The sequence below is a fragment of the Python bivittatus genome, unplaced genomic scaffold (assembly GCF_059951505.1).
Source record: "Python bivittatus isolate LINGU-HERP-01145 unplaced genomic scaffold, Pbiv_v1 ctg000160_np1212, whole genome shotgun sequence".
NCBI classification, from domain to species: domain Eukaryota; kingdom Metazoa; phylum Chordata; class Lepidosauria; order Squamata; family Pythonidae; genus Python; species Python bivittatus.
Window position 1 is genome coordinate 8327449 of NW_028277076.1, and position 27268 is coordinate 8354716.

The 27268-nt window shown below is 49.7% G+C and overlaps 1 protein-coding gene across 4 annotated transcripts; it reads right to left on the bottom strand.

Annotated features, from left to right (window-relative positions):
- USP20 (ubiquitin specific peptidase 20) lies at nt 1–27192 on the bottom strand. Of its 4 annotated transcripts, none has more exons than XM_088147100.1 (25): nt 27073–27192; nt 21945–22103; nt 21159–21212; nt 20905–20967; nt 19959–20090; nt 17709–17805; nt 17548–17617; nt 16495–16608; nt 15773–15851; nt 14755–15187; nt 14223–14357; nt 12832–12944; nt 12112–12287; nt 11566–11660; nt 10320–10353; nt 9951–9996; nt 9345–9525; nt 8072–8198; nt 7172–7341; nt 6317–6398; nt 5348–5456; nt 4331–4433; nt 3438–3509; nt 2763–2940; nt 1–1388 (listed from the first exon to the last, which is right to left on the bottom strand). In XM_088147100.1, exons 2-24 carry the CDS (start codon nt 22023–22025, stop codon nt 2780–2782), a joined length of 2727 nt encoding a protein of 908 aa, XP_088003226.1. In that variant the 5' UTR covers nt 22026–22103; nt 27073–27192; the 3' UTR covers nt 1–1388; nt 2763–2779. The 4 variants fall into 4 exon arrangements, 3 of the variants coding, with proteins under 3 accessions (XP_088003226.1, XP_088003225.1, XP_088003227.1); XM_088147099.1 differs by having other exon boundaries at nt 1–1662; XM_088147101.1 differs by lacking the exon at nt 1–1388 and adding an exon at nt 1675–1870.
- Nucleotides 27193–27268: the final 76 nt, after the last annotated feature.

A 27268-nucleotide genomic window follows, 5' to 3' on the forward strand; every position in this document is an offset into this window, starting at 1 on the left:
TTTTGAATGCGAGCGAGTTTTATTGGCTGATGTTCTTGGCAGAAAGAAAAAATAATCTTGGGCACCAGAATGAAGCGTCTGAAGGCTCGGCCTCTGCAAAGGGGATGCACGCAGGACAACGAAGAAAGCAGCCCCAGCAGCACTGGGGTCGGTGAGAAACAGCAAGAACAGGTCATGCCCAACGGCGCTTCTCCACTTCCAGCAGGTGCAAGTGAGGCCGAGAAGCCTGGCAGGGGTGCACTCTTGCTCGGCGATCCGATTCAGCCTTTGCCACCGACGCCTCGTCTCCCAGAGCAGCTTCTCATGAGAACGCCTTTCGTTACACGTCTTGATTCCCCCCACCCCGCTTGCTGCCAGCCCTCTGCCCAGAAAAATGAACTGGCTTGTTTAGGGCAAAGCCATTCCGACCCGGGTCAAGTGAGATGGCGCATGTGTGGGTGGGCCTGGGGAGAAAGGCGCCGAGCGGTAGATCGCCGGAACGGTGAGATCCGTCCAGCTCCCGGAAGACGCCCCTCTCCGCTCTCGAGACTCAGTAAGCGGGGTCTGTCCGAGCAAAAAGCAGAGATGTGCAAGAGACCAGCTCTCGGTTCACGTCCAAAGCGGGGTTGTCCGGCTGCTGGGATAAACACGGTTAGCTCCGTCTTGCCCAAGACGTTGCCTGCCCAGGTGAGAAAGTAACGAGTCCACAAAGGAACTTTTCCAGTGAATCCGGGTGAATGTCAGTACAGATGTGCAGAGGATGGGGGCCCCGCTTCCTCGCTTGATCCTTCCAGCATGCTCAGGCCTAGCGCATGATCTCTTTCCGCCCTGAGACGTAGAGGCGTTTATGGGATTCCTGGCTATACAAGCATTTGGGTGTAAAAGGAACCGCTGGATAAAATTTCAAGCAAGTTTGTCGACGTTGCTCAGGGCGCATCCTTTGTTTTCAGTAACAGTTTGTCTGTGCTTGTCTCGCGTGAAATACTGGGGGTGGAGGCAGGCAGAGACCAGAAGAGTCATCAAGGATGTTCCACTCCTTGCAAATAAATACATAAATAGAAGGGAATGTGGGGCTCCACCCTCCATTATGAAGACCCCTTTCCATCCGTGCAGGTGAGGGGGGGAAATCCATTGTATGCCACAAAAGAACAAACCGACCGTCCTCTGCATGTTCCTTTCAACGGACGAGGTTCCTTCCAGGTGACGCCCAAATTTGTCCTGGCCCCATCCAGGTAAAAATTCAGGAGAGAAACATAGGAGAACCAAAACAACGGGGCACCTACTCTTGGTACTTCAAGTACAGCAAAAGTCACAGTTACAAAAGGCCAGCAAGGTGACTTGATGGGAACTGCGTGGCCGACTCCTCCCGAGGACAACCAGAACCTCTCCGAAGAACTTCTTCTCGGCTTCTGCAGATGATGGGATGAGAAAGAAGCAAACTGAACAGAAGCAGCTTTTCTGAAGATGCTCTTCCTTGACTGGACCTGGGCGATCCGGGACAAGAATGGGCTTGCCAGGTGCTCTCTGCCACCTGCCAAGTGACACGTGAGGAGCGGCAGAGCATCAAATTAAGACTGGTCGCAACTAGCGGTGGTGAGACTCGCTGGGGACAGGGCAGGGCGGCGGCTGGAGGTGCGTTGAGTTCCAAAATACAAGAGAAGGCTGAAGGGGAAGCCAACCTAACTGAAGGAAGGACAGAGAAATCAGAGTTACGTTTCCTTCGCTTGAGGCAGGGAGGCGGCGGGCAGCAAGCGGCCTTGCGGGGTCCCCTCCTAGTTATTCGCATGAGAGCCTCTTCTGATCGCCGCTACGTTGGAGGACTTCAGAGCTTTGAGCTTAACATTGGCCAAGTCTCAAAGCCATGCGCTGAACGAGAGGCAATGCCAGCTCACTGCGAGAGAGTATGCCATTCAAAAGAAAAGGGAGGGGGAACATCAGGTCATGCCTCAAATGCAATTTAGCCATTAAGCAAAGCCACGAAAAATGACCCCTTTGCGTGAGGAAGCGACAGCCCTTTCCTAGCTGGGCCAGCCTGAAAGATGGCAATGTGCCCGGTGTGGGACTCGGGGCTAGATTTCGACCTGGGGAGGTCCAAAGCTAGGGAACTCTGCCAGGGCTTTTGAAGGAGAAGGCTGGGCCACAACCAAACTCGGCCACCGAATTGCACAACGAACCCGCGATGGGGCGGGGAAGGGCCCTCTCAGAAGAGGAGGTGTGAAAGTGTGCAGACACCAAGTGTGTCTTCATTCACGAGGGTCACGCGAGCTGCGCAAAGCTTGATTTAGGGAGACGTTCCTATGTGAAATTATAGGAAAACTAATCGTGGGGAAAAAAATGAAATTTTGAGAGGCCCATTCAGACTCTGAGCTCTAAGCTTAGGCCTAAAGCTCTAGCGCATGGTTTCTCAAACTCGGCAGCTTGAAGATGTGTGGACTTCAACTCCCAGAATTCCCCAGCCAGCATGCAATCCCAACACCCCCTTTGTGGCTCTGTGCCGTGTAGGAAACCAGCCAAGGGGGCTTTTTCCACAATGCACCGGAGTAGTAAACCCGGGCGGTGTAGTGAAGGTGGTGCGGGATGAGGGAGACTCGGGTCTGAGACCATCCTTGGCCATGGAAGGTCCTGGGATGATGTGGGGCCAAGTGCTTTCTCTCAGCGTAGCCTACCTCGCAGGATTGTTGTGGGGGAAAAAGAGGACACTCCTTGAGGAACCAAAAGGCAGGGATATAAATCAATCGTATAAATAAACCACAAACTGGACGGCGTAGCCTCCCTTCCCTTACCTGGACGTGGTGATCATTTAAATTGCTCTGGTCTCAGCCTCGATCTTCTGCTCTCCGTGGAGGCTTTCCACCTCCGGCACCTGTGCCACGTTTTGCCGGATGGCGATCTCGGGACCTCCGCCGTAGAGCGTGCTCAAGTAGATCCAGGTCTCCTCGGAGATCTGCCCGTAATCGGCTCCTGGAAAAGACGGGAGCTGGTCAGGAAAGGCCAAGGAGGAGGAGGAGGAGGAGGAGAGATTCCAGCAGCATCCGAACTCTGAGCGGGTACCTGTCAGCAACAGGTTGCCCTGAAGGTCGATCAAGGCCAGTTGGGTGTCAGGCCCAGCCCAAGAACAATGGTGAACGAGTCCAGTCGAGTAAAGTTCCTTTACTGCTTGCACCTTATAGACAGAATCTTGCCAGGCTAAATCTATACTACGGCAACAAGGGGATCTACCCTGGGAGTTTCTAGGGAGTGGCCATCCTGAACCTCTTGCGCTTCCCACGCTCCCCCTGCAGACTATGCTGCCTCCTCCCCCCTCCGGGAATGTGCCCCCTCCCTCCCAACGGCCTTCATCTCCCACATCACCCTCCTCCTCGTAGATACGTTCCATCGCATCGGGCTGTTACTCTTATTTGCCACATTAAGCAAGCGGAGCCCGGCCCGCCGGCAAAGCTCTTTCCTCTTGCTCTTACCCTGCTTGACCTGCATGTAGCCGCCTCCTTTGGCCACAGCGATTTTGCTGTTGTCGATCGGACCCGGGGGCTCTGCAAGAAAGAAATCAGTGTCTGGGAATTGCGGCGGGCGAGCCCGTGGCGCTTAGGCCAGCCTCTGCTCCGGATGGGGTTGGGCCAAACAGAGGGCGGCTGGGGTCCCAACTGACCCCCTTAGCAGTTGCTGGGAAAAGGGGCCAAACAGAGATGCCTTTTTAAACAGCTGCTTGAAGTGGCTTTTTTTCTTTTTTTTAAAGGCAGCCACGCACCAGTTCCTTGGCTTGGTTTTCGGCCTATAACTCCCCGGATTAGCATGTTTGGTAATAGTTATTTAAAGGAAACTATTTTTCCTGTTAATTAAAAGCTCTTGGAATAGCTTCCATCTAAAAGGTTTAGACTTTAAATCCCAGGATTTGAAGGGATAGCCAAAGGAAATCTGGGGAATTCTGGGAGTTGAAGTCCCACATCTGGAGAGTGTTTTCAAGTCCCAGAATGCTTAGCAGTAAGCAAGTGAGCTGGGGAATTGAAGCCCCACATGTCACAATCCCCCAGTTAAAGAAAGGCTGAAGTTTAGTAAAAATTGGAGCCTCACTCAAAACAGAAAGCAGGGCAAGATGAATAAATGGGCATGGTTAAACGTATGCCAGTTACTTCCACGCACTCAATGCAATTATTTCCCCTTGCTTTAATTCATCATCATCTCATCAAAACCAGGGTGGTGACTACTGAAAAGGCTGGAGGAGAATTTGCGGCACGGGAGCCTACTTTTGCCCTGGTGCTTAAACCAGGCAAGTGGGGTGCAGCGAAGTTCCTGCTGCTGCTCGAGCCGAGCCCTCGCTGTGCCCCCCGTCCTGCCAGCATTCCCCTGGGCTCACCGTTGTCCTTGCCCTTGACGAAGGCCTCCCACTCGCGGAACCACTGCATGCTGATGCAGAAGATGACGACCGGGCACTCCTCTGCCTGGAAGGCTTTGTTCAGCTGGGGGGCGAAGGGGCGGAGGTCAGGGAGGCAGGGAGGTGGAAGCACCCCAGGGGATCCCAGCGGGCCTCGCCCACGGGGAGGGTCCAGAAGAGAAGGCAGCAGTTCCCCCGGTGCGATCGAAGGGGCAACGCACATAATGAATGGGTGGAGCTTTGCTTGTGGCCACCATCTTGACTTTTTTGACCACTCCCTGCAGGCTCCCTTGGCTTGGAAAAGGCGAGGCAGGGTCCCAGTGGACTAAGCACAGGGCCGGCTGGTTCAGGGTCTGAGAGCCCAATTTCTCCCCACCTCCATCACTAAAATGGTACAGATTTGCAACTTGTGTTTTTCCACTCTTCTTTTCTGGGGGGAAGCACCTCTTACGCTGGGGATCCCTCGGGGCAGAGGGCAGGGACAACGTCCCCCCAGTACGTTCCTCTGGATTTTTGGCCCCTCTAGCTTTTTTAAAAAAGATGATTTCAGTTAAAGAGGATGCTGGCAGAGTCTCTCGTGTGGCCTTGATTTGCTACAGTGAAGGTCCAGCTGGGATGACAAAGATGACATCTTGGAGGACAAGTCGCCTTCTGGCCAACAGGAGCAGTTGCGCCTGCCTTGGCAGCCATCTTGTGAGCACGCCCACATGCTCCTGAACCCTCAATGGCCCCCAGCCCTATGTACCCACCTGTTCTTGCTGCAAAATAGGCTGTTTGGGGTAAACCCGGGATGTTGCCTACACACTCTGATAAGCCAGCCCCAGGCTGGGCTTCTCCAGATCCCCCCTTCCTCCCTCCCAGATTCCCTTTTAAAATGGGGGGGGGGGCTTTGACAAACAGAGTTGGCCCCACCTCCTGAGCTTCTCTGGGTTGACCTGGCCCTGCCCCTTGAACCCACCGTTGCGCTCCCTACCCCAGCAGGCCCGCCGGAGACGGTACCTTGATGAATGTATCGATCTCCATCTTCCTCCGCTTAGCCAGGGCTTCGATCTCCACCTGGCACACCGAACAGACGTAGAGGTGATTCACAGCTGGGCCCCCACCAAACCTGAGCACAGAACGAAACCAGGCGCTGAACCAACCAAATTGTGCCTCGCCTTGGGACTGAACCCCTCCAGTCCAACTCTACTCCCAGCTGCCTTGTTGGAAGGCGGACTTTCTTGGCCTTGTCACTCAGGAGACCAGGAGCCGTAGAGAATGCAGGAGAGTTAAACATCTGGCTTTATACAGGTAGTCCTTGACCTACGACCATTCACTTAGCGACGGAAATTCCGGTCCCAATTGCTGTCGTAAGTCGAGGACTACCTGTCATTTATTCAGGAGTGGGAATTTGCAGAGCAAAAGAGAGTGGAGACAGGGTTAAATAGAGAAATGTCTGTTATTGTTATGGGGGGAGGCAATGAATGGACAGCCTGTTCCAAAGGCTTTCTGTAAAAGATGCTTCTACGTATGGTTTTATAGAGAAGCGAGACAAAACTTTTTAAATTTTGCTCTGCTACACTGAGGGCCAGAAACTTGATTTCAGAGGCATGAATCAGCCAAATGTATTTTTCCATTTATGGATTTATGGTCCAAGTCCAAACCATTAGCTAAATTTCTAGGCCACCCAATAATTCTCAGAGGCTTTACAAGATTAAAATATGCAACATGAAACATAAGACTGCACACAACACAGTATTAAAAACACAACTAGTGTATGAGGCAACCACAAGCAATTAACATACAAAACAGAAGCACACAAATAACAGTGCTTAATTCAAGAGTGCTTGAAGAGTACAGAAGTAAGTGTATCCCCAAACTTTTATTTAATCTTCTCCTGCAAATGGCTGTCCTTGGGATGGACAGGAGACCAAGAGGTAAGAACAGTAACTCTAACAGCAGTGGAACCACCAGGAGCAAATTCCTTACCTGTTATACAGGTATTCCCAAACATTCTGGGGAAGAATCACCACGAGATCGTCAATATAATGGTATTTATTGGGTGGAATCCCTATTGAGAAAGTCAAGAGTTAAAAATGGGGTACCCAAGCGTCCCCTCGTTGGCAGGAGGGCCACCTTCCTCCATCATGAGCGTGCAACGTTTTCTGAACTGAGGACCATGCTCGATCTTCGCATGGTGGCTTGGGATAAGGGCCAGATGTCAATCTGATCCCATCTCTATTTCTAATAAAAGTGGGCGACGTAAGTAACGCTCCAATCCTGTTGAGTTGGGGATGACAACTTGGCGACTATGGGGACGGATCTCGGGACACTTGCGAGAACCTTCTGGGCCCCAAGTTGCGCTAGGCGATTGCAAGGAGTTTCCTGCTGCCTCCTTTGCGGTTATGGAGAGCAGAGGAAAACGCAGCCAATGCTGCTGATTTCGACCAAGAGAAATCTCCTGATCTGTACAAGAGGGGCACGGTTTTCTCAGACTGGCAAACAGTTTTCCAAGACTTCAGGCCCAAAGATCACCCGAGCCTTTGAATCAGAGCTAAGCACGATCCTGCCTTTCTTCCCCACCCACTGTAAAGTCAAGGAATTGAATGAGAACCAAGGTGGGGTAATGTAATGTAAACCCCCCAAATCCATGTTTGCCCCACCTCTGACCGAACCGGTGCTACGATTCCTTGCTGTTTGGAAAAAAACAGGCTACGAAAACTCCCCAAAGTCTCCAAACCTCAAGGGAACCCCCAAATCCACCCATAAAATTATGGGGGGGGACAGCAAATAACGAGTTTGCTAGCTGAAGAGAAGCGCAGGGACCACCGCCATACCCCTCACCTCCGTGGGAACAGAGGAAAGTGTAGTTGGTGATGGGTCCCGGCTCTGCGAAGGTGTTGAATTTGTTCAGCCATTCCCGGGAGATGTAAAACTGCAGCAGGCCGGGTTCCTTCATGGTGGCCGAGGAGACGACTTTCTGGCGCTCCCGGACAGCCTCCTCGCTGCTTTTTCTGCAGGACATTTCGGGAGGAGAAGGAGGGGGGAGCGTTTGTGCCCCGCGCAGGGTGGACTTTGAGAAGCAGCAGGCGCTCCCAGAAAGGAGAGCTGTTACGCCGTGGGCTTGCCCACTTTTCAGCTGCAGAACATTGGCGCTTGGCGCATGCGGAGAACAACACAGAAAGAAAGCTGGGCACGTTGGCCCCCTTCCTGGGTTGGTGCCAAATGCTTCCTTGGGTTGGCACAACGCAGAGAACCGCCTCGCCAAGCAGACCAGCTAAATTGGGATTGGCAAGTCTGAGATTCAGTGTCAGGAGAGCCAACCCTTCTAAACGAATTTTTCTGGAGCTGCCCTTTGGGGCAAGGCGTTGTTCGCTTAATATCCCTCCTTTCGTGCAGGAGGTTGAGGGGATGTACTTAGCATTCCTCCCATTTTTTTTTGCCATAACAACAACCCTGTGAGGTAGGTTGGGCTGGGCAGAGCAACTGGCTCAAAGACACCCAGGGAGTTTTCATGGCCGAAGGCAGACTCCCCCAGGGGTCTCCCTGCGGCCAACCCAAGACCTCCGTCCCTACGTTTCTCCTCTTGGTTCCTTTCTGGAATTCAGACCCAGGAACGCTTGCACGGACGATTTTTATCAAGCGATGCTTGGCCCTGAAACCCAGTTTGGTGCTTTCTCTTCGCACCCCCAGGAGCGAGCCTCTCGCACAACGGGCTCGTTCCACATGCAAGGCCATCCTCACCGATAAAACAAGACGTAAGCCTCAGCATTCTGCACGACTGTTTCGTGCACTTCGGTCACATACTGGTCGTCGAACTCGTACCACTGGCCGTTGATCATGTTCTGGCAGTAGGCAATGTAATGTCCACCTATTACCCAAAGACCAAGAATTACCCACTGGGCTGAGGGGGGATTTTATCCCTGCTTCTGATAAAAAAGGGGATTCTCACCGGAAGGGTAAGAGAATCAAAGCAGTTTGGGGCAAGCCACACAGTCCTGTTGGGGAGGAACTGCTCGCATTAAAAAAAGGCAGACTCAAAAGTGACACGCTTGAAACCCATTTAAGCCATCTGTTTAAAAGGCAGGCACGGTCAACAGTGATCTTTGGCGCAAGCTCAGAGCACGAAGAAAAAAAATGAAAATTCAGTGTCTGCAGTTGAACATCTGGTATTTACTTCCTAATGCCTCCTCTGTCTCTCTCTCTTTTCCTGTGAATTCAACTCTGTTTCCACCATGTGCTGTCGTCTTCATCCGCAGCTTTCCTCTTATCCTGTTTTTTTCCCTACCTTCCCTGGGTTTGTCTGGCAGACTCTCCTCCGGGTTGTAGGAGCACAGTCAACCAGCACTCAGTGGCATCAACAAGGCCGTTTCGGGAAACTGTAGACCAGCCTGGGCCAAGCTACTAAGTTGGCATTATAGGTATGTCAAACCCATTCATTATGAAATGTTCCAAGTCCCCAAATGTTTTGAGATGACCAGGACATTGCAGAACACCCAGAAAGGGCTCACTTCAAGGTAAGAGTAACTTCTTTGAAATGCTGAACAGCCCATGTCTGAGTTGGACTATTCCATAATGGAGCTGGCGCTACAGTTCCCAGGATCATCATAGTCCAAAGGATACCCAGCTTACAAACTAGTGAGTTCACCCAACAGAGCACATCTTGGTGTTATGCGAGGTGTGTCTCTCAGCCCTCTGAGATTGGCCAGGTCAGGAAACAGACCCCACGAGGACCACTGGAACTCCACTTTATTGTTATAAGGTATAATAGCAGAAAGACTGACAGAGTTTCTCCTTCTTCCCTCTTATAGGCAAGAGAGTCAAGGTGAGGCAATCTTGAGTTTCTTTCTCACATCCTCCTCCCTTCCAGGACTAAGCTGGTATATACCTACCAGCTGTTGAATTCCTCCTTCGAGGCCATCCCTGTCCTCCTCTACACCACCCTTGCCCACAGACCCCGCACCCGCTTTCCAGACCCCCTTCAGAGGAACAGGGAACACGAAGAAGAGCAACTTACTGCCTGCTGTGCCGTGGTGGCAAATCACAGAGAGGAGATCGTACATGGTGATTTTAGAGATGCTCTCCTTGGCCAGGAAGGGCCGGAGGTCCAGCCCTTCCAGGGGGAAGGAAACGTGGCTGTTGATTTTGAAGGAGTACATGACTTCGTGCCGGAAACGTTTCAAGTGGATGCAGAGGACCTGGGGGGAAGAGCAGTCTGAAAAAAGCCTGCAGAGATCAAAGCCCTCCGACTGCCCTTCGGGAAAAGCCACCAGATCGTGGGCTGGAGGCCAAGCGAGGCCAGTTCAGGCCCTGCAGGAGAGCAAGGAAGGACCTAGAACGTCACAGCAGCCCCGAAATACAGGAGCGGCCCTCCGCCCTAAAGCGCTGCCCCCTTCTGTGCTAGGCAATCTTTCTTCCTTTCCAGAAAATTGGCTGCTGAGACCAAAGGTCTTCCTCGATGTACCTCCCCAGCCTATTTCACCCCGCACACGCCTTCCCTTCCAGAGGGAGCGGTACAGAGCGAGCAGTTACTTCTCACTCTGCAGCGGGAGAGAAAGTCATCAGCTGCGGGAGAAATTTAGCCCCAAGCGGCTGCAAAACCGAGCAAAGGGAAACGGCTCACCTCGGGCAACTGCAGCACTTTACAGTACTTAACTCCGTTCCGCAACCTGGAGGAGGAAGGAAAAAAGGAGGAAAAAGGATCGGTCACTCCTGGAGATTCTGCCCTGTCATATTCCCTTTTATAGCCCCCCTTAATCCTAGTGGGCTTTCCCTCCCCAACTGCCACCCCCAAAGGGGACGTTAAGCCCTGCTGATGACCTCCCTCCCAGCTGCCAAAACTGGCCAGAGTTTCTCGGCTGCTTCCAATTTTATCCTCCCGCCGAGAGGCTGAGTGTTGTTTCTCAAAGGTTCCCAAAGTTGGGAGCAGCCAGGGAAAGTATCTGGGAGAGTCATCGCAGGAAGGAAGACCTGCTCCCCTCTATGGACTTACTTTTTACATCTTTCACAGCTGTACATGTTGTCGCCTAGAAGAGAAAGCAAGATGGGAGAGGCGTCATGAACACGCCCCAAAAGGAGAGAATGACCCGCATGGTTCATTTCTTGCACAATATGCTCTCAAAAAACAACAACAACAAAGCAGGGTTGACTTGGTTTGTGCTTGGATGGGGGACCACCAGGATATCCCACACCAGATTGGAAAATTACACGCACCCACGTATTGCTGCCAAGAAAAGTACGTGACATGCAAAGTCCTCAAGAGCTGAGGCCAGATCTAGACAGACTTTCCTGACTTCATGATGGGCAAAAAAACAAACAAAAACCCTTCCATTTTGGGGCATCAATATATTCCTCTGGGATACATTTACATTTCCGTCTTGCAGCGAAATTGCCTCGCCTCTTGGCGCTTCAGCTTTTATTTATTTAAATAAATATTTTAGTTATTTCTTTTAACGACCGCTTTAGCTCTGTTGAGTGACTTTCATAATACACCAAACCCCGAGAAACTCCAAGTTGATGGTGCACCCATTTTTTTAGGAGGATGTCTACCCTAATTCTCCTCAAACCTAGTGCTATTCCAGAAAAGTGGGAACGAGCACACTCAGAACTCCTGGCTGATGATGGGCCAGGGACACGCTGGTTGGGAATCCTGAGATTTCTAGACCTCATATATTTTGTAGATGCCTGGTTGAAGAAGAATAGACAAGTCTGATTCACAATGGTCTCCGATATAGGTTCCCTTAATCTGCTGCTGAGCGTGTGCTTTAATCTGAAAACACAATGGATGCCGACAGAGATGTTCTCTACGCCAGTGTTGCTCAACCTTGGCAACTTTAAGATGCGTGGACTTCAATTCCCAGAACTCCCCAGCCAGCAAAGAGCCAATGTACTTTCAGACTTGCAAGATTCTGTTGATGTAACCTTACAGTAAAGAATTCGTTCCTCTGGGCATGCTTCCTGTCTGGACTGCCTCGCAAGGCTGACATCAGTCTTGCAAGTCTGAAAGTGCATTTCTCCCCCGTTCCCTTTACAGCCCAAGAAACTAGGGAGGGACCCTTCTGAGATGTTTGCCATGCCCACGTTCCTGCTGTGGGTTAAGCTGTCTCTTATCCAACTGTAGCCTTGGCTGTGGCTCTTCCCCCTGTCGCACATACCATTCCACCACCCTCCCTTTCAAGGGCCTCAGTGCACAAGCCATATGAGAGGTTTCTAAGCAGCCTTTCTTCCTGCAAACACACCTTTCAACTCATCTGCAGCGAAAAAGGCAGCAAGGCAGTCTTCCAGGGTAACGACGGGGCCCCAAAACCAGCTGGGGATGCAGGACACCACAAACCTGGAGAAGACAAGGAGACAGCAGGGGCCTGATTCAGAATGGGGTCGCTCTGGACTAGACACCCTGCCTGTATTTGTGATGCAGATTTGAATACCACTCCTGGCGGGCGGATGATTTGGAATCCAAATTCTGCATCAGGCTGGGCCCCAGACCAGTCTTTTGCACTAGGAAAAATTAAAGTAGACCACAGAAGCCTGAGAGTTGAACTGGATTGGGGAGACCCAGGTTCAAACCCACATTCAGCCACTGCAGCTCATTTTGGACCCACCGTTGTCTCTTAACCCAAATTCCTTCACAGGGATGTGGTTATGGAGATAAAATTAGGAAAACCATCCCCTTCTCAACCATGTACCCTGTCCTGAGCTATCAAAGTCAGGTCGTAAATGCAATAAATCAAGAAGCAGTAAAGGGTCAACACCAAACTCTGAAGGCATTTCCAAGACCCACGGACCTGCGAATGTACTCCATGATGAAGGCGATCCAGCCCTGTGAGGCGGCGTAGTTGTCCCCACATGCTCCCGTCTTGACCGGCACGTTTTGGTAAATGGCTGAATGCAATTTAGCCAAGTCTTCCTTCCCGGGGATAGGCAGCGACAGATCCTGGAAGGTCTCCACGGTGGTGGAAACCTGGAGGGCATCACAGGAGGATAGAAGAAAGTAAGCTGGAATAGTGGGCAGGGCAAGAGGTTCAGAAGGGATCCTCCCTAGCTTCTCAGGCTGTAAAGGAGATGGGAGAATTGTACTTTCAGACTTGCAAGATTCTTTAATGTACGTTTACAATAAAGTAGAATTAGTTCATCTGGTTGTGATTCCTATCTGGTTTACTCCGCGAGGCCAAGATCAATCTTGTAAGTCTGAAAGTACAATCTCCCCCTGTCTCTTTTACAGCCTGAGAAACTAGGGACGGTCTCTTCTGAGCTTCTTGCCCTGCCCACTATCCAGCTGAGGGCTAGGCTGTCTCTTATCTGACCGTTCCCTTGGCAGCATCTCTGGGCCCAATCTCCCAAGGTCTTTCCCGCATACCATTACAATCCTGCCTGGCCCCTGCAACTCACGAACCAAAGACTAGGAAAGATTCTCTCTGTGGCCAAGACCTGATGTGAAGTGCACCCACAGCCAGAGGAGAGGATGTGGAGAGGGCCGTCTTCTTTCCAAGGTCACGGAAACTCACTCGGTCACAGGTGAGGCATTGCACGAGGCTGAGGATGGAGCCGTCAAAGATGTCGGAGATGACGCTACGGTAGCGCAGCTCTTTCTTCTTTTTTCCAGTAGCCAGCAGCTGAGCTGTGGAAGGAAGCAAATCATCATAATTATGAAATTGTCTACGTGCCGTCCAAGGTTTTTCTGGGGGGAGTACAATGAGTGCCATACCAAAAAGCCTTGGACGGCACTTAGAAAATCTGTGCATTGACAAACTTTCCATCTGTCAATTACGAAAGGCCACCCTGCTTCTGCCTCCGCTACATCTGCTCTGTTGCAGTGCCTGTCCTCTGGAACAGCATCCCCCCCCCAGAGGTCCATCTGGCTCCCACCCTGATGATGTGCAAAGGCGTTGAAAACAGGGCTCTTCCAGCAGGCCTTTGGGGGTGGGTGGGTAGGATGGTGCTAAGACCCTGAAGAATTTTTCCCAATTAAGCATCTTTTCTTCTAAATGCACATGTTTTCTCGCTTTGAACGCTGGGAACTGCTCAGAGTGGAGTTGGACAGCCTTAAAACTGACTGATTTGTTTATTTATGGTCCAAGACCAACTCACAAAAATACAGCACACCGTTAATACATTAATAGTTCCTCGTAGGTACATCCGTCTGTATGAATGAATATTGATGCTCCCAGGAATTCTAAGATAAGCTCTCTGCTTCAAAGTTAAAATTATCTAATGAAACCTAGTCTTTCTCCCAGATAAAAGCATTAATCCCCAAAATGTGGAAAATATTACTCCATTTTCTCAGCAAAGCTTCCCAAAGGGACTATGCACCCAAGGGGGTGGCTGGATACTGTGGGGTGAATTTGTGCCTCTTTTTTCCCAGGGGGGGGCATTAAGGATGAATGCAGTGAGATGTTCTTGGGAGGCAACAACTATCCTTAAAACGTCCCGATGGGGAACATGGCCCAGAGTCACGATACCAATGTTGCATCATTTTGCTACCTTATTTCAGCAGCAGGGTCCCGGGGTACTTGGGGCGACCGGAAGCCTACAGGTAGCCCAACCCAGCTCTAGAACTATCCTCTAAGGTGCTCACAGCCTCGGGTGGATACAGCCCATGGTTGGAGGATCCCTGTTTCTAGACTAAATTTAAAAAGGGGCTGAGTCCTTTGCAATTCAAGGTGCTTGAGAAACTTAGCTCTTGGCTTCGTAACACTGGGCGTGCCAACCAAGCGTGTTAAGCTAGGACATGTTTGGCGTGAGAACACAATCCCCGAGTTGACTCTGCCCATCCCCATGAAGGTGCTGTGTTCATCCGCACGGTGGAAGGAGGATGTCCAGAATCAGCACAGGGCTATGACCTGGTCCCAGCCGCTGTCCGTCCCACCCACCCACAGTAGAAACGTTCTCCTCTTACATTTCTTCAGCACGTACGAGGGTCCCAGCCTCACGGGGCTGGAATGCGGAGGACTTGACAGCTTGGTATACATATCGTGGTGGACCGGGCTGCAGGGCCGGGAAGAGCAACGCGGGTAGGCGTCGTTGTCTGGTTCTGTGAGAGGAGAAGGGCAGGGAGGGAGGTAAGGCAGATGGAGGGGAGGAGAGGACCTACAGCAGGCACTCGCAGACACACGGGGACCTTCCAACCCAGCTCTCAGAAAATGGGAGCGATGGAGGTGGTATACCCTACAGGGCTGCTAAGGAGGACCTAGCCCATCAGAACCAATCGCAAGCTAGCGAGTGATCCTACACTTCCAAGGGCCTTCTGAGAAACAAAAGGCACACTGCTGGCCGGTCCTTGGCTGCTACTTCTGTTTCCTAATTCCCCAAAAGAACCTTTAAAAGGAGAAAAGGGTGGCCAAGGAAGGTCGGAAGCTCGCAAGGTCCAGAGGCCGATCTTCCACATCCCCCGGGCACCATGGGAGGCGTCGGCCTCCTCTGGAAACTACCTGGGGTCCTCGTGGGGCTGACTGGACGAGGAGGGGGGGGCAGGAGCCCTTCTGGAGAAGCCCCGCCCTCCACCGCCATCACCGAGGTGTCAATGTCGGCATCTTCGTCGACTTGTTCGGAGTTGCTCCGCCTTCGGTGGCAGGAGAACTTCCGGTCCTTCATCCGCTCCTTCTCGGAGATGCTCCGGCCCGCCTCCTCCTGGATCAGCAGCTCCGCTTCGGCCAAAACGGCTCCGGCCTTGCTCTGCCCGTCCCCTTCTCCGCGGTCGCTGCTCGAGTCGCAGGAGAGGAACTCGTCCTCCGACGGGCTGCGGTCCCCTTCCCTCTTGTCGTCCGTGTCGCTCGCGTCGGAGTCTCGCAGTTCGGCCGTCACCGGTTCCTTCAGCTCTTCGTGAAGCTGGTCCATCAGGCACCGCAGAAATTCTTGCGTGTCCTGGAACGGGACGGAAAGAGATGGTAGTCGAGAGAGCAAAGGCTGTTAGGGGAAAAAAACAACCCTTCATTCTTGCTAGAACTGGCCTTGCATGTTAGGCCAGCTTCGGTTTCACTGTGTTGTATGAAAACAAACCCTAGGATCAGGGAAGGCAACTCGTTTTCATCCCCAGCTCCCTTTTTATGAGGGAGAGCAGAGCATCTGCCCCTCAAATCACGCGCAAATTCAGCAGTGAAATGTAAAAAAAGGGGGATAATATAGGTGAAAAGTCTCTCTAAAGCTTAATGCACCAGTTACGCCCTTAAAAATAGTTTAGAAAGCCCGGTTGGTGGCTAGCACGATGTGGGAACTCGGCAAGACAGCCCTTTTTCAACAGACCGTGGCTGGAGCAAGCCACGGCTTAGGAAAATGTATGAAACCAGGTCTAGATCTGTCTAGTGTCAAAGGCGAGGGTGGTGGGAGGGATCCCTGATAGAGTAACCCTTCCGTATTCGGCCCTGGAGAAATGGAGACGATGCGCCGCTTTGTAACCATGGCAGCAAGGAGAGCCCAGGTAAACCATCTCAGCGAAGGGAATTTGCTCACCTGTTGTGCGTAGCCCCGAAACATGGGGTTGATCAGTTTGATGCTGTGAGACAGGCTGCTCGGGACAACGTAGCTCGGGCTGGGGGGAAAGGAGAAACAATAGCGACGACGGCTCGCAGAAGCAGCGGCCTCCATTTACTGCCGTCTCATCCTTTTAGCTGCCTGTTTGTTCGAAGCGTGCTCGTGATCGGGCAGATGAAAAATACAACAAAATATAAAATACACCACGAGGCGTAGGGTGTATTTTATGGAATACAAAGCATTACGCATTACTAGGTACGGTGTCAGCCCTTTGCTAGCCATGCAACTCTAATGGATTTCTTTTATTATAAGGTTATAGTAACAGAATCTTGCAAGTCTGAACGCGCTTCCCCCTCCCCTCCCTTTATCTTTGTAAGAACTAGATAAAAGGAAGGGGGGTTTCTGTTTCCAAGTATTTCTTTTATAGGATGTAAATAAAATTCTACCGGGCCGTTAAAAGAACGTGGAACGCAAAGCAGCAGGGAGGGAAATCCATCTCTAATAGCCTATTAGGAACGATCAGATCAGTTACAAACACAACACAAGGCTGAAAGACAGCCTGTGATCTGGCCAATGCTAAGGACTGCGTTGCAAAATTAATTTAGCTCTTCGAACAGAGGTTTTTTCCCCCCCATCCACCACCAACCGAGGCTAAAAATCTACTTTACAGCTCACAGATTCTGCTGTTTTAAACAACTCACCGTTTTTTATGCCAGACTTCTGAGATCAGCTTCTGGTAACTCTTGCAGAGCGCCGGCTTCTTATCCGTTCGCACGAGTCCCCCACATTCCAGGAAGAACTGGGTGAGCGGGGGGCTAAAACGCAGGTAAGAGGGCTGTGAGAATGTTTCCAGCAATTTCATGCAGACGTTCACGGACCAAAATGGAAATAAACACAGCTTGTTCCCAGGGCAAGTGGGGAGGAAGGCCATGCAAATTTATCCAAGGGTCTTTTGGGTGGCTCTTATGCCTCCGTCTGATCCGCGTCAATTTTCTCCAAGTGTGCTGGCCCTGCAGGCCGGGGATGATGGCAGTTGTAGGCCAAAGCAGCTGGAAGGCACCAGATTGGGAGGGCTAATTCACATCTCTATGGGCTCTTCCCCAGCTTCCCCACCCACGCACAGGTATCATTTCCCCAGCTTTCAGTTTTAAATTGAAACAGATCTTTAGCGACCATAAACACACGGATTTGCACTGGACATGGAGAGATTTACTCCACCTACTTTGCAGCTCTACTGGAAAAGGAGCCAGAAAGGCCGAAGGGGACAGATTTTTCGTCCTAGAATGACACTCCCTAATGGTCCAACAAGGAGTACCATTTTGTAGGGAGGCTACACTGGCGAGATAACAATGGCTTAGTCACCATGGATCAAACTGAACGTACGTCAACGCACGGTTAAGTGGAGGTGTTTCTGCTGCTGCTTCTGTTGATGTAAACATACGTGTTGATCTTGGATGGGAATGGAATTATATTATTATTGCTAATTATAAGTTATGCAAGAGAGAGAGAGAGATGCTCCTTCTGGGGAGACAGCAAATGCTTCAAAAGGAACCGATTCAATGTAAGTCTTAATGTACGGTTAGGTGGTCATGTGACTGTGCTGCTTCTCGCTGACGTAGATAAACTTGTTGATCTTGGATCGTAATGGAATTCTGTTCTTACTAATTACAAGCTACACAGGACAGAAAGCTGCCTTGTTCTGTCGCAGATGTCAAGGAGTCCGTTTACAGAATAATCACCGTTCTCCAACCTACCAGTTTGAGAGGGCCTGAAGCGCGGCATTCATGTAACATGAATTCCCAAGATTTTTCATTCCTGTAAGGCCTAGAGGAGGAGGAACGGAGGGGGTGAATCTCGTCATCTGTCATCTGCAACGCTTTTGCGCCCAAGGGAGAAGGAACCCGGGCAGGCTCACCTCTTGGTTTTAGGTCATCATCTTCTGATTCAGATTCCCCTTCGTCGGCGACGGCAATTGGGACAGCTTTCAGCGGACGGACGGGCGGGGGAGAATCCTAGAAGGGAAACCTGGCGCATTAATGTGAAAAGCTTGGCGGCAAAAGGGGAGAAAGGGAAACGGGGTTCTCTTTTGCAAGCCATTATCTGTGTTCTCGCAACACGCTCGCTAATGGTTGACTAAACCACTGTTTCCCGAATTAGCCCTCCTTAGCTTTGCAGGGCACACTGATCCATAAATCAGACTGAGTTTGCATAGCGACGCTCAGCAGTTGTGCCAAACCCACCAAAGAGTATAGCTAATTGCAGACATGCGTGGACATGCATTTCTCCATCTAACAGCGACTTCTTTTCCATTTGGAAGCCAAACAGAACTTGCTTCACTGCCATGATTGGAAGGAAAATAAATATTTGTTAATGTTCATAAACACGGGCCCTCAAATGCTAAGGACAGCTGATCTGAACTACATCATTGAGCTGACGGAGGCTTCGTATACTTGATGGGTTTCAAATAGAAGGAAACCAATTGAGGGCTGCCTCCTGCCAGTCCTGCGAGGTAGTCCAGACAGGAAACCAAAACCATGAGTAGTAATACAGGTAGTCCTCAACTAACGACTACAACTGGGACCAGAACTTCTGTCACTAAGCGATACGGTCATTAAGTTAGTTGTGCCTGATTTTATGACCTTTCTTGCTGCAGTTGTTAAGTGAACCACATGGTTGTTAAGCAAATCCAGCTTTCCCCATTGACTTTGCTTGTTGGAAGTCCCCTGGGAAGGTTGTCAATGGCAATCACGTGACCCCTGGACGCTGCAACTGCTATAAATACATCCTGGTTGCCCGGTGCCCAAATTCTGATCCGGTGACTGTGGGGACGCTGCGACGGTCGTAAGTGCGAGGACCAGTCGCAAGTCACTTTTTTCAGTGCCATCATAACTTTGAACAATTGTTAAACGAATGGTTGTAAGTCAAGGACTACCTGTACTACCTTTATTGCAAGGTTACAGTAGCAGATTCTTGCAAGTCTAAGTATACTTCCCCCTCCCCTGTCTTTACTATTCCTAAGAACAAGGGAGGGTCCCTTCTGAGATGCTGTCTCCACCCCCATCTCTCCTTTAGACTCAGATTTCTCTATCAGACCATTGTCTATGCCAGCGTTTCTCAACCTTGGCAGCTTGAAGATGCGTGTACTTCAATTCCCAGAATTTCCCCATCAGCATCTGGGATTTGAAGTCCAACATTTTAAAGCATGCTGGCGGGGGAATTCTGGGAGTTGAAGTCCACCCATCTTCAAGCTGCCAAGGCTGAGAAACACTGCTAGGTTCCTGCCTCCCAAAGTTATTCTCACAGCCCATTACATCCCCAATGATCAGTATAAACAGAAAACCCAGGACAAGATCCACACAGGGTGGAAGTAATGTAAAACCTCCCAGAATGAAGTAATATGGCATCCATATGTCCACCAGAGAGTTTATGAAAAGGAAAGCAGACTGTATATAGTGTTCTGCCACAGCACCTGCCCTCGGGAGGGTTATCCCTCTGGAGATCCTGCTCCCAGCCTGATGATATTGAGGAAGCTATTAAAGACCTGGCTATTCTCCTAAGCTTTGGGGCAGGGTGAAGGGTGAGCCCCTGCTGGGTGGGGTTTGGGGGGTTCATATGTTGTTCGGGGGCTGCTCATGATCTTTTTATCTTTTTGTTCTTAATCAAAAGCCCCCCAGAGTTGGTGGGAGGCCTACACATATTACAAATAAATAAATAAATGTCAAAGACAGACTTGAGAGGGCAAAGGGATTTTTAAAAAAGCAGAAAAGAGATTGCTAGAGAATTTACATCCAAGGATAATCCGTAGCTCTGCATCGAATACACATTATGTCTTCTCTACATGGCGAGGGAAAGTTGAAATCCTACCGAGAGCCACAGAGGAGCAGTGCTGAAGGGGCTGAGCAAAGGCTGGGAAGAGCCCGGTTCAAATCTGTCCTCGGTCATGGAAGCTCAGTGGGTGACTGAGGGATCTCTCAGCAATGCCCACCTCAAAGGTTGTTGTTGGGAGGATAAAACTGGAGGCCGTGGCGCTCTGTCCGCCTGTCTTGAGCACTAATATAAATCTCTTGAACAAAAACAGGCCAGCCACTCTTTCCCATTCTCAAGCCAAGCAAAAAAGGAGAAAGGAGCCACGCGGAAGAGCCAGCGGGGTCCCCAAAACCACCACCTGTTCCATAAATTTGGAGGGCAGAGCAGCAGGATGGGACGCCGGGTTTTGGTCCAAGAACACCTCTTTCTCGCAGGCGTAGCACCACACCCGAAACGTGGTCAGGTTCACCGTCAAGTTGTGCTTTTTGGCCTGGCACATGTTGCCGGAAGGAAGCAAACAAAGAAACAAACACCAAAACAGCAATTAGGGTTTGTGATTCATGGACTCTGCCAACTTAGTCAAATGAAGCTGCAATTCCTAGCAAGCAAAGGAAACTATCCAATTGGGGTTTTTGGAATGAGGGCGGAAATGTTTGCCCTTGCCTGCCTTATTCTAAGAAATAAAAATAACCCGTTGCTGTAGGGTTTCCAGGTGGCCTCCTTTCCAGGTACCTGGAAAGGAAATCACCCGGAAACCCTACAGCAACGGGTTATTGATTTATTTCTTAGAATTATAGCCAGATCCAACCCTGCTTGGGATCAGCCAAATTCAGCCAGGCGCTACCACCCTGTTATACTGGCTAAATGAAAGATGTGAAAATCCTAGGATTGAAGAATTGTATAGAACAATCCTCCCCCCCCTTTTTTTTTAATACAACCACATCTCCTAGCTAGAGAATCATTTTGTCTTCCCCCTTTTTTAACAGAAAAAAAGCAATGCAATGGAAGGAAGACACAACCAGTTCGAATAATACTACGGATGAGTACAGATTGATCATCTTACTTCTAGGGCCCCAGGTTTTAAAAATTCCTAAAGTTAAAACCAGAGCCCTGAATGGGACTTTGGAAACCATTAAATCATTACAGGCTATTAATTAGAGTTTTGGGGCTTTTTTTCATGGCTGAGAAAGAACTGCATGGTGCTCAACACTGCAGGGCTGTGGTTGGGCAGGGGGGAAGGCGACAATGTTATTCTGGGAAGTTAGATTCAAAGCTCACTTGCTCTTTGCTGGAGAAGCTCTCACCTGGGCATGCAAAGTGCTGTGATCGGCAAAGGACTCCCCGCAACCGACATAGTGGCAACCGACCTAGAGAACAATCAAGCAGACAGATGGTGAAATTTAGAGTTCATTTCCCCGGGTGTCTGCATTTGTCATGTAGGCAGAAAATCATAGCTTTGTGCCCTCAAAGGCAAAAGTAGGAGCCTCCCCAGTCCAATAACTCACCAGATTTGACAATGGGAGGAACACAACACCCCATTCACAAAGGCTTATCTTACCTGAAGGCAGGCCCATAGATTTGGTCCTCCCGCACCGCAAGACTGGCACGTTCCCTGTGTTTACATGGAAGAGGAAAAAATTAACTGCTGGGGACTTCCGAGACACACTGTTTTTTCCCCCCCAGTCAGAAGCAGTTTGAAATGGCTTATCCCTGACTTTTGCCAGAAGGCTCTTGCGACTTCCCTAGCTACTAGCATGGGAATGCTAGTAGCTAGGGAAGCTACTACTACTACTAATTTATTACTACTACTCTAGCATGCTACTACTACTAATTTATTAAATTTATATGCTGCTTGAATCCAACTGCCCTGGATTCCTCAGCGGTCTCCCATCCAATTACTAAGTCTCAATCTACGAAGCTTTTCAAGCCCAGCCAAAATGGGCTAATTTAGGCCACCCAGCTGGGCAGAAAAAAACGCCAACCTTATGAGCAGCGTGTTGGCCTCAGAGATGGAGGAACAGCTCACTATCTTTTCCTCTCCTCTTCCAAATTCCTGTTTAATTTCTCAGATAGGGAAAATTACTAAATCTAGAACTGGAGAGTGACTGTGTTCACATGCATAATTTTAATTAAAGGTCAGTTTTGTTCCTGGTCCACTCGCTATTTTTTTTTTTAGGGTGGCCTCTGATGGTTGGGTTCATAGCTTCTGGCTTGGCAAAAAAATGAATTTCCTTAAAAGAATGCCTCCTATAATAGTTGTGCTGTCTCTATGTGGATTCTCTGATGCCTGACCAAGCAACATACATCAGCAAGGATAAATGTTGTTGCAGACCAAGCCACTTACTTTGGACTTGAAAAGCATGTCGTCCTTGGTGACCTCACCTATGGAATCCAGGTGAGGACACATGTCTCTTAGGTCACCCATTTTGGACCAGGAGCGGAGAAAGAGCTGGGACAAAGAATAGGCTTCTTTTTCGAGGCTGGCTCAGTCCACCATTCGTGCCTAAAATGAGAAGAGAAGGGTCTCAAACCTGCCTCATTGCATCAAGGTACAGATGACTTGATTTCCAAGAATTCAACTGAAATTTGGTTCTGGAGATCCTGCTCTTTGCATGCCCTGTCCAAAGAGTGGGATGATCGATACTGCTCCCCCCCATCACTTTGAATTGTACAGTCTTTTTATATAGAATTGTTATTAGTTAATTTTAATACAGATATTTATATTTTTATTGTTTTTACTGTTTGGGGTTTTAATTGTGAGCCGCCCAGAGGAGGGTGGGGGAGATGGGCGGCATATAAATTTAATAGATAAATAAAATAAATAAAAGAGTGCCTTGACTGGAACTCTTTTGAGAATACGGGGTCAAAATATACTTTAATGCACTGTTATGGCCCCTTAAAGCCTATTACTGCATGTCTGGGAAAATTAAAGGCAGTTTTGGGATAAGAAATGGCTTCTCTTTAATTTAGCATCTTAACTGCATTGGATAACAAAGAGAGATTTATTGATAACCATATGGGTTGCTTCATTCTGGCTTAGCATATTGGGGAATACCAGCAACACGGCTTGAGAAAGCCATGGTTAGAACCAATAGTGACTTATACAATGTGCAAATCCTAGAATTTCTTTAGCTCATGTTTGTCTAATTAAGGCAAGCGTTAATTAATCAAACATGTCTAATTAATGAGTTCTTGGAAAAGACAGCAGTATTAAACTGTAGCCAATAGATAAATAGAACAGTATTTATAATTCCAGTTTATATGCTGCCTTTCCAATCACAGGGCACTGAAGGTCTGAAGGAAAATGGAAACAATTAAAATCCCTTTTTTAAAAAAAAAAAAATTACTATGAGTGCCACTCAGAAGGTCTGGTAGGAGAGGAAGATCTTAACTCTTTTCCTTCCAGATCAATGTTTCTCATCCTTGGCAACTTGAAGATGTGTGGACTTCAACTCCCTGCTGGCTGGGGAATTCTGGGAGTTGAAGTCCACACATCTTCAAGCGCCCAAGGTTGAGAAACACCGCATTAGAGGTTCCAACCCACAGCAGTTTGCAGTAATCCTTCTGTAACCCGGCTTGGTCCTTCAGCAGTTTTCTCAAGCTGAAAATACATGACGAAAAATTAACTACCCCATCGCTACCACGCCCCCTCCTCTCTTTAGATTTTAAATGCAGCCTCACCATCTGAATTCTCTATGTCTTTCTGACACGAGCAAAACACCAGGAGGAACGTGTTCTTGCGTATCTACTGAGCTAGCACTCCAACACACTCCGATGGTTTTCCCAGGAGCTTTTCCAGCTGCTAAGTTCCTTCGCCCCATGCAATAAAAGATACTACAGCCCCACCAGCCCTTGAATAGCTCTGTGTATCAAATGTGGCCCGCGAGCAGCCTGATAAATCCTTAATTATGGTGCAGTTCACCGAATGCCCCGTTCTGCTTCGCCTGACTCGTCCTAGGCGAGTCGGAAAGCAGCCGCTCAAACCTGCTTTAAATGCAACTTGTTTCAGCCTTGCACAACACAGAATGGGGTGGCTCCCCTGTAAAGAAATGTAGCATTTCAGATTGGAGGGCTATCTAGCTTTGCTTTCAAATACCTGTCAGAAAAAGGAAGATGCGACTGAAATCTCTTTGGGATACCCCTACATACATCCAGTTTCAAGTTAAGACGCTTGCACTCCCTGTGCTTTGGGTTTTGACTCACCCACATCACCCAGCTTGCTTAGAAATCAGTAACAAAAAGAACACGCTTTTGATAGAAACGGCCTTCTAGCAGACAATCCCACGATTAGATTTCTATACTAACGACTGCTGTTTTTGCACTTTGCTGTGGGTTTTGTATTTCTGCACCCTCGCTAACCCGATCTTCCTTGAAATGGGGGCAGTGAGTTCCACAGGTTATCCACGCCTTTGTCTCAAGAAGCATCGCCTAGACTCGGCTCCGAACTCCCCCCCATCAATTCTGCCAGGCCCCAAATTCTAAGCGTGTGCGAGAGGAAGGGAAACACCGTCCAGACTCCCCCATGGTGCCAGGTGTGACTTTTTTTAAACCTCTTCATTTTTTTTCTAGGGCGCAGTGGCCAATTCGACGCGTTTTAGAAAGCTTTGGGCCTCCTGATTCAATCTGGCATCTTGGCTGCTTGGAGCGCTGGTGCCAGGGAGAAGGCAAAAATCTCCCAGGTTCTGTTAAATAAACCAGAAGGGTTTTCTGGAAATACGCCCCAGAGAGTCCAGAAAGGATCCGAAGGTCGTCTCTAGCACAGATAGAAACAAAGCCTTCACGTGGTACCTTGGAGGCTTAGCAACGAATCATTATTTCAACCCAGATGAAGACATTACTCATCATTTTGCCCACAAAAGCTGGAACCGTTCACTGCCATCTTCCCCGCCAGCTGCCTCTGCTTTTCACCACAGTCATGAAAAGGGAAGACCCCCCCCCCCACTCCCCAAGTGCCTTTCCATCATCAAACACCAAGGTCTCCATATACGGAACAGAAACGAAAGGCTAACTTTGGGGGCGAAGGAGAATTTTATGAATGCTATTTTTTTAACCATTTGAAGATGCTGGACAGAGCAAGGTAGACTGCAGGGGGGTGCATTCCAGGTTTGCAAAGCTTCGGGGGGGGGGTTGTAGAGCAGCAAATGCATCAAGAAAAAGTAAATTTAATTTCAATTTATTAAATTGGTTAGGGCTACCCACTCCATTAGACTCCGGGCAGCTTGCAGAATCCCCCAGATAATTCAAACACATCTAAACAGGCAGTCTGGACTAAAACAACCCGAACAATAAGTGGTACAAATGTAACAGGGGCTTGACAAATGCATAACAAACCCTGTTCAAACTGCGTTCAAATCTTGGTAAATTCAGCAGCCCATCCATGTGGCTTTTTTGGCAGCATAACAGAAAACAACCTACTTGTGCAGTAGCAAACCACAGCTTTTTTTTCTTTCATTTCCCCAATTTGCCTAAAATCCTGCTGGTCTTCCATCCCACCGAGGTCCAATCCTGCTTAGCTTTTTACGACAAGACAAGCTGCTCAATTGGGTGCACAATAAAAAATTAAAATAAAAAAGCTTATTTTCGAAGCACTGGATGAGGAGAGGAAAATCTCCATCCTATCAAGTAATCCCTTGCGTGCCGTGTAAAGAGAATATGCCTTGTTAAATCCTGTGTATACGCTCTGATAACCTTGTAATGTTTTCATAGTAAGGTTTGCATGCAAATAAGCCTAGGTACCATAAAGCTGCTGTTTTGCCAAGATGCCCTGATTCTCCTTCAATTATTATTACTTTTAAAAAGCTAGAAATCCATGGCACAGTGAATTCAACTCCATGGGTTTTCTCAGCTACAAAGAGAATACTTGATCCAAATCTAGGGTTGCCGCAGAAGTCTCTTCCTTGGTGGGCATTACCCCCAAATCCTCCTTTGATTGCTGAATTTTTTTAAAAAAAAGATTAACTAGAAATATTCTTTTTACAGAATAATTCATTCAGAATGATTACTCTCTGGTTCCATCTACCACAGGGGTCCCCAAACTCTTCAGCTCATCGACCCCTTCGTGAAATTTCAGATTGGTCAACCCCCAAATATTTATTATATGAAATTCATTTAATAAATACTACTTTAACTAATAGTACTACAAATAACAACAACATCGACCTCTTGGATAGTCCCTTCAGCCGTTGGGGGTCAATATTGACCACTTTAGAGAACCCTGATCTACCGGCTTATAAACACGCAATAGTCCTAACATATACAGACTCCGTTCACATGATAGGTTTACACATGGTTAACGTACCCATGGTTTAGGGAATTAACCCAATTATTAATGTTTGCACCGCACAGCGAACTGTAAATTTAGCCCTCTAGGTTGCCTTCTCACAGCAGACTAACAGCAGTGCTGCAAGTAAACCTATCAGCTTCATATCTCGGTTTTGTTAGCCATGGTTTGTTAAACTCACAATGGCTGGGTTCAGACGTAACCCTAAATCCAGAGCAAACACGCCACAGCATGAGTTCGTATGAGATGGAGGGAAGTAATTCAGGTCCAAAATTCATCAGTCATCAAACAATAATTCTGACATTAAACCTACAACAAAACTCCTCTGGGAATCACTCGGTCAACCACAAGCCAAGGTGGCCCCAAGCTGAAAAGAGGGGACCCCCACCGAATCCAGGAGGGACGTAGGCAGCGAAGATGCCCAACTTAAAATCCACTACAAGACCCCCTTTTCCAATAAGCTTGCCTGGAGGTGGCTGGACCCCTCCCCAATTAGATTTCCAGAAATGTGAAATGGCCCCTGGTCATTTCTTTTCTATTTCTCAATGTAAGAGGCAGGACTGCTCTCCCAACCCTGGGGCCTTTGGGATGGCTTGGACTACAACTCCCATTGGCCGAGTCCAGGGAGCACCACAGAGCTGGGGAGAGGCGGTGTAGGAATTCACCTGCTTTGGGGCCCGCCCCAGGCCCTGAAGCCAAGAGGCTGGGTTCACATGACACACCCAACCTAACCCAGGTCAAAGCTGAGCCGGGCTAAGTGGTCGTGGGAATGCGTCCCCGGGGGCCAGAGGGGGGCAGGGAGGGGGAGATACGGGGAAGCCCCCTCTCCACATTTCCCACCCGCTTATTGAAACAGAAACTCTGTTAAACCTCCAAGGTCAATTAGGGGAGGGGTCCTGCGCTGAGACCCCTTTAGCTCTTAGCGGGACCCCCCGGGTCGGCCCTCCCCAGCTTCGCGGCCAGAGACGGGCACCGTCGACGGAGCCCCCCCGAAGCCCAGCCTCGCCCGGCCGTCTCCGACGCGCCTTCCCCGGCTGGGCGCGCTAGGCGAGGCCGGGGCTTCGGACCGCAGCTAGGCCGCGGAGCCTTCCTCCTCGTCTTCCTCGCCGCCGCGCCGGGGGCGAGGCCGGGGGCGAAGTGAGGCGCCGGGCGAGGCGAGGCGAGGCGAGGCGCGGGGCGGGCTGCTGCTTACCGGCCGGGGCCGCCTCGGAGGGCGACGCGCTGCTCGGGAGAAGCAGGCGGCGGCGGCGGCGGCGGCGGAGACGGGAGGGCAGGCGGCGGAGGCGGGGCGGGGCGGAGCCGAGCCGCGGAGGGGAAGGCGGCGGGGGCGGGCCAGATGCCCTCTGGGTGCCCCACGGGCTCTAGTTCCCCTGTATATGATGGCAAGA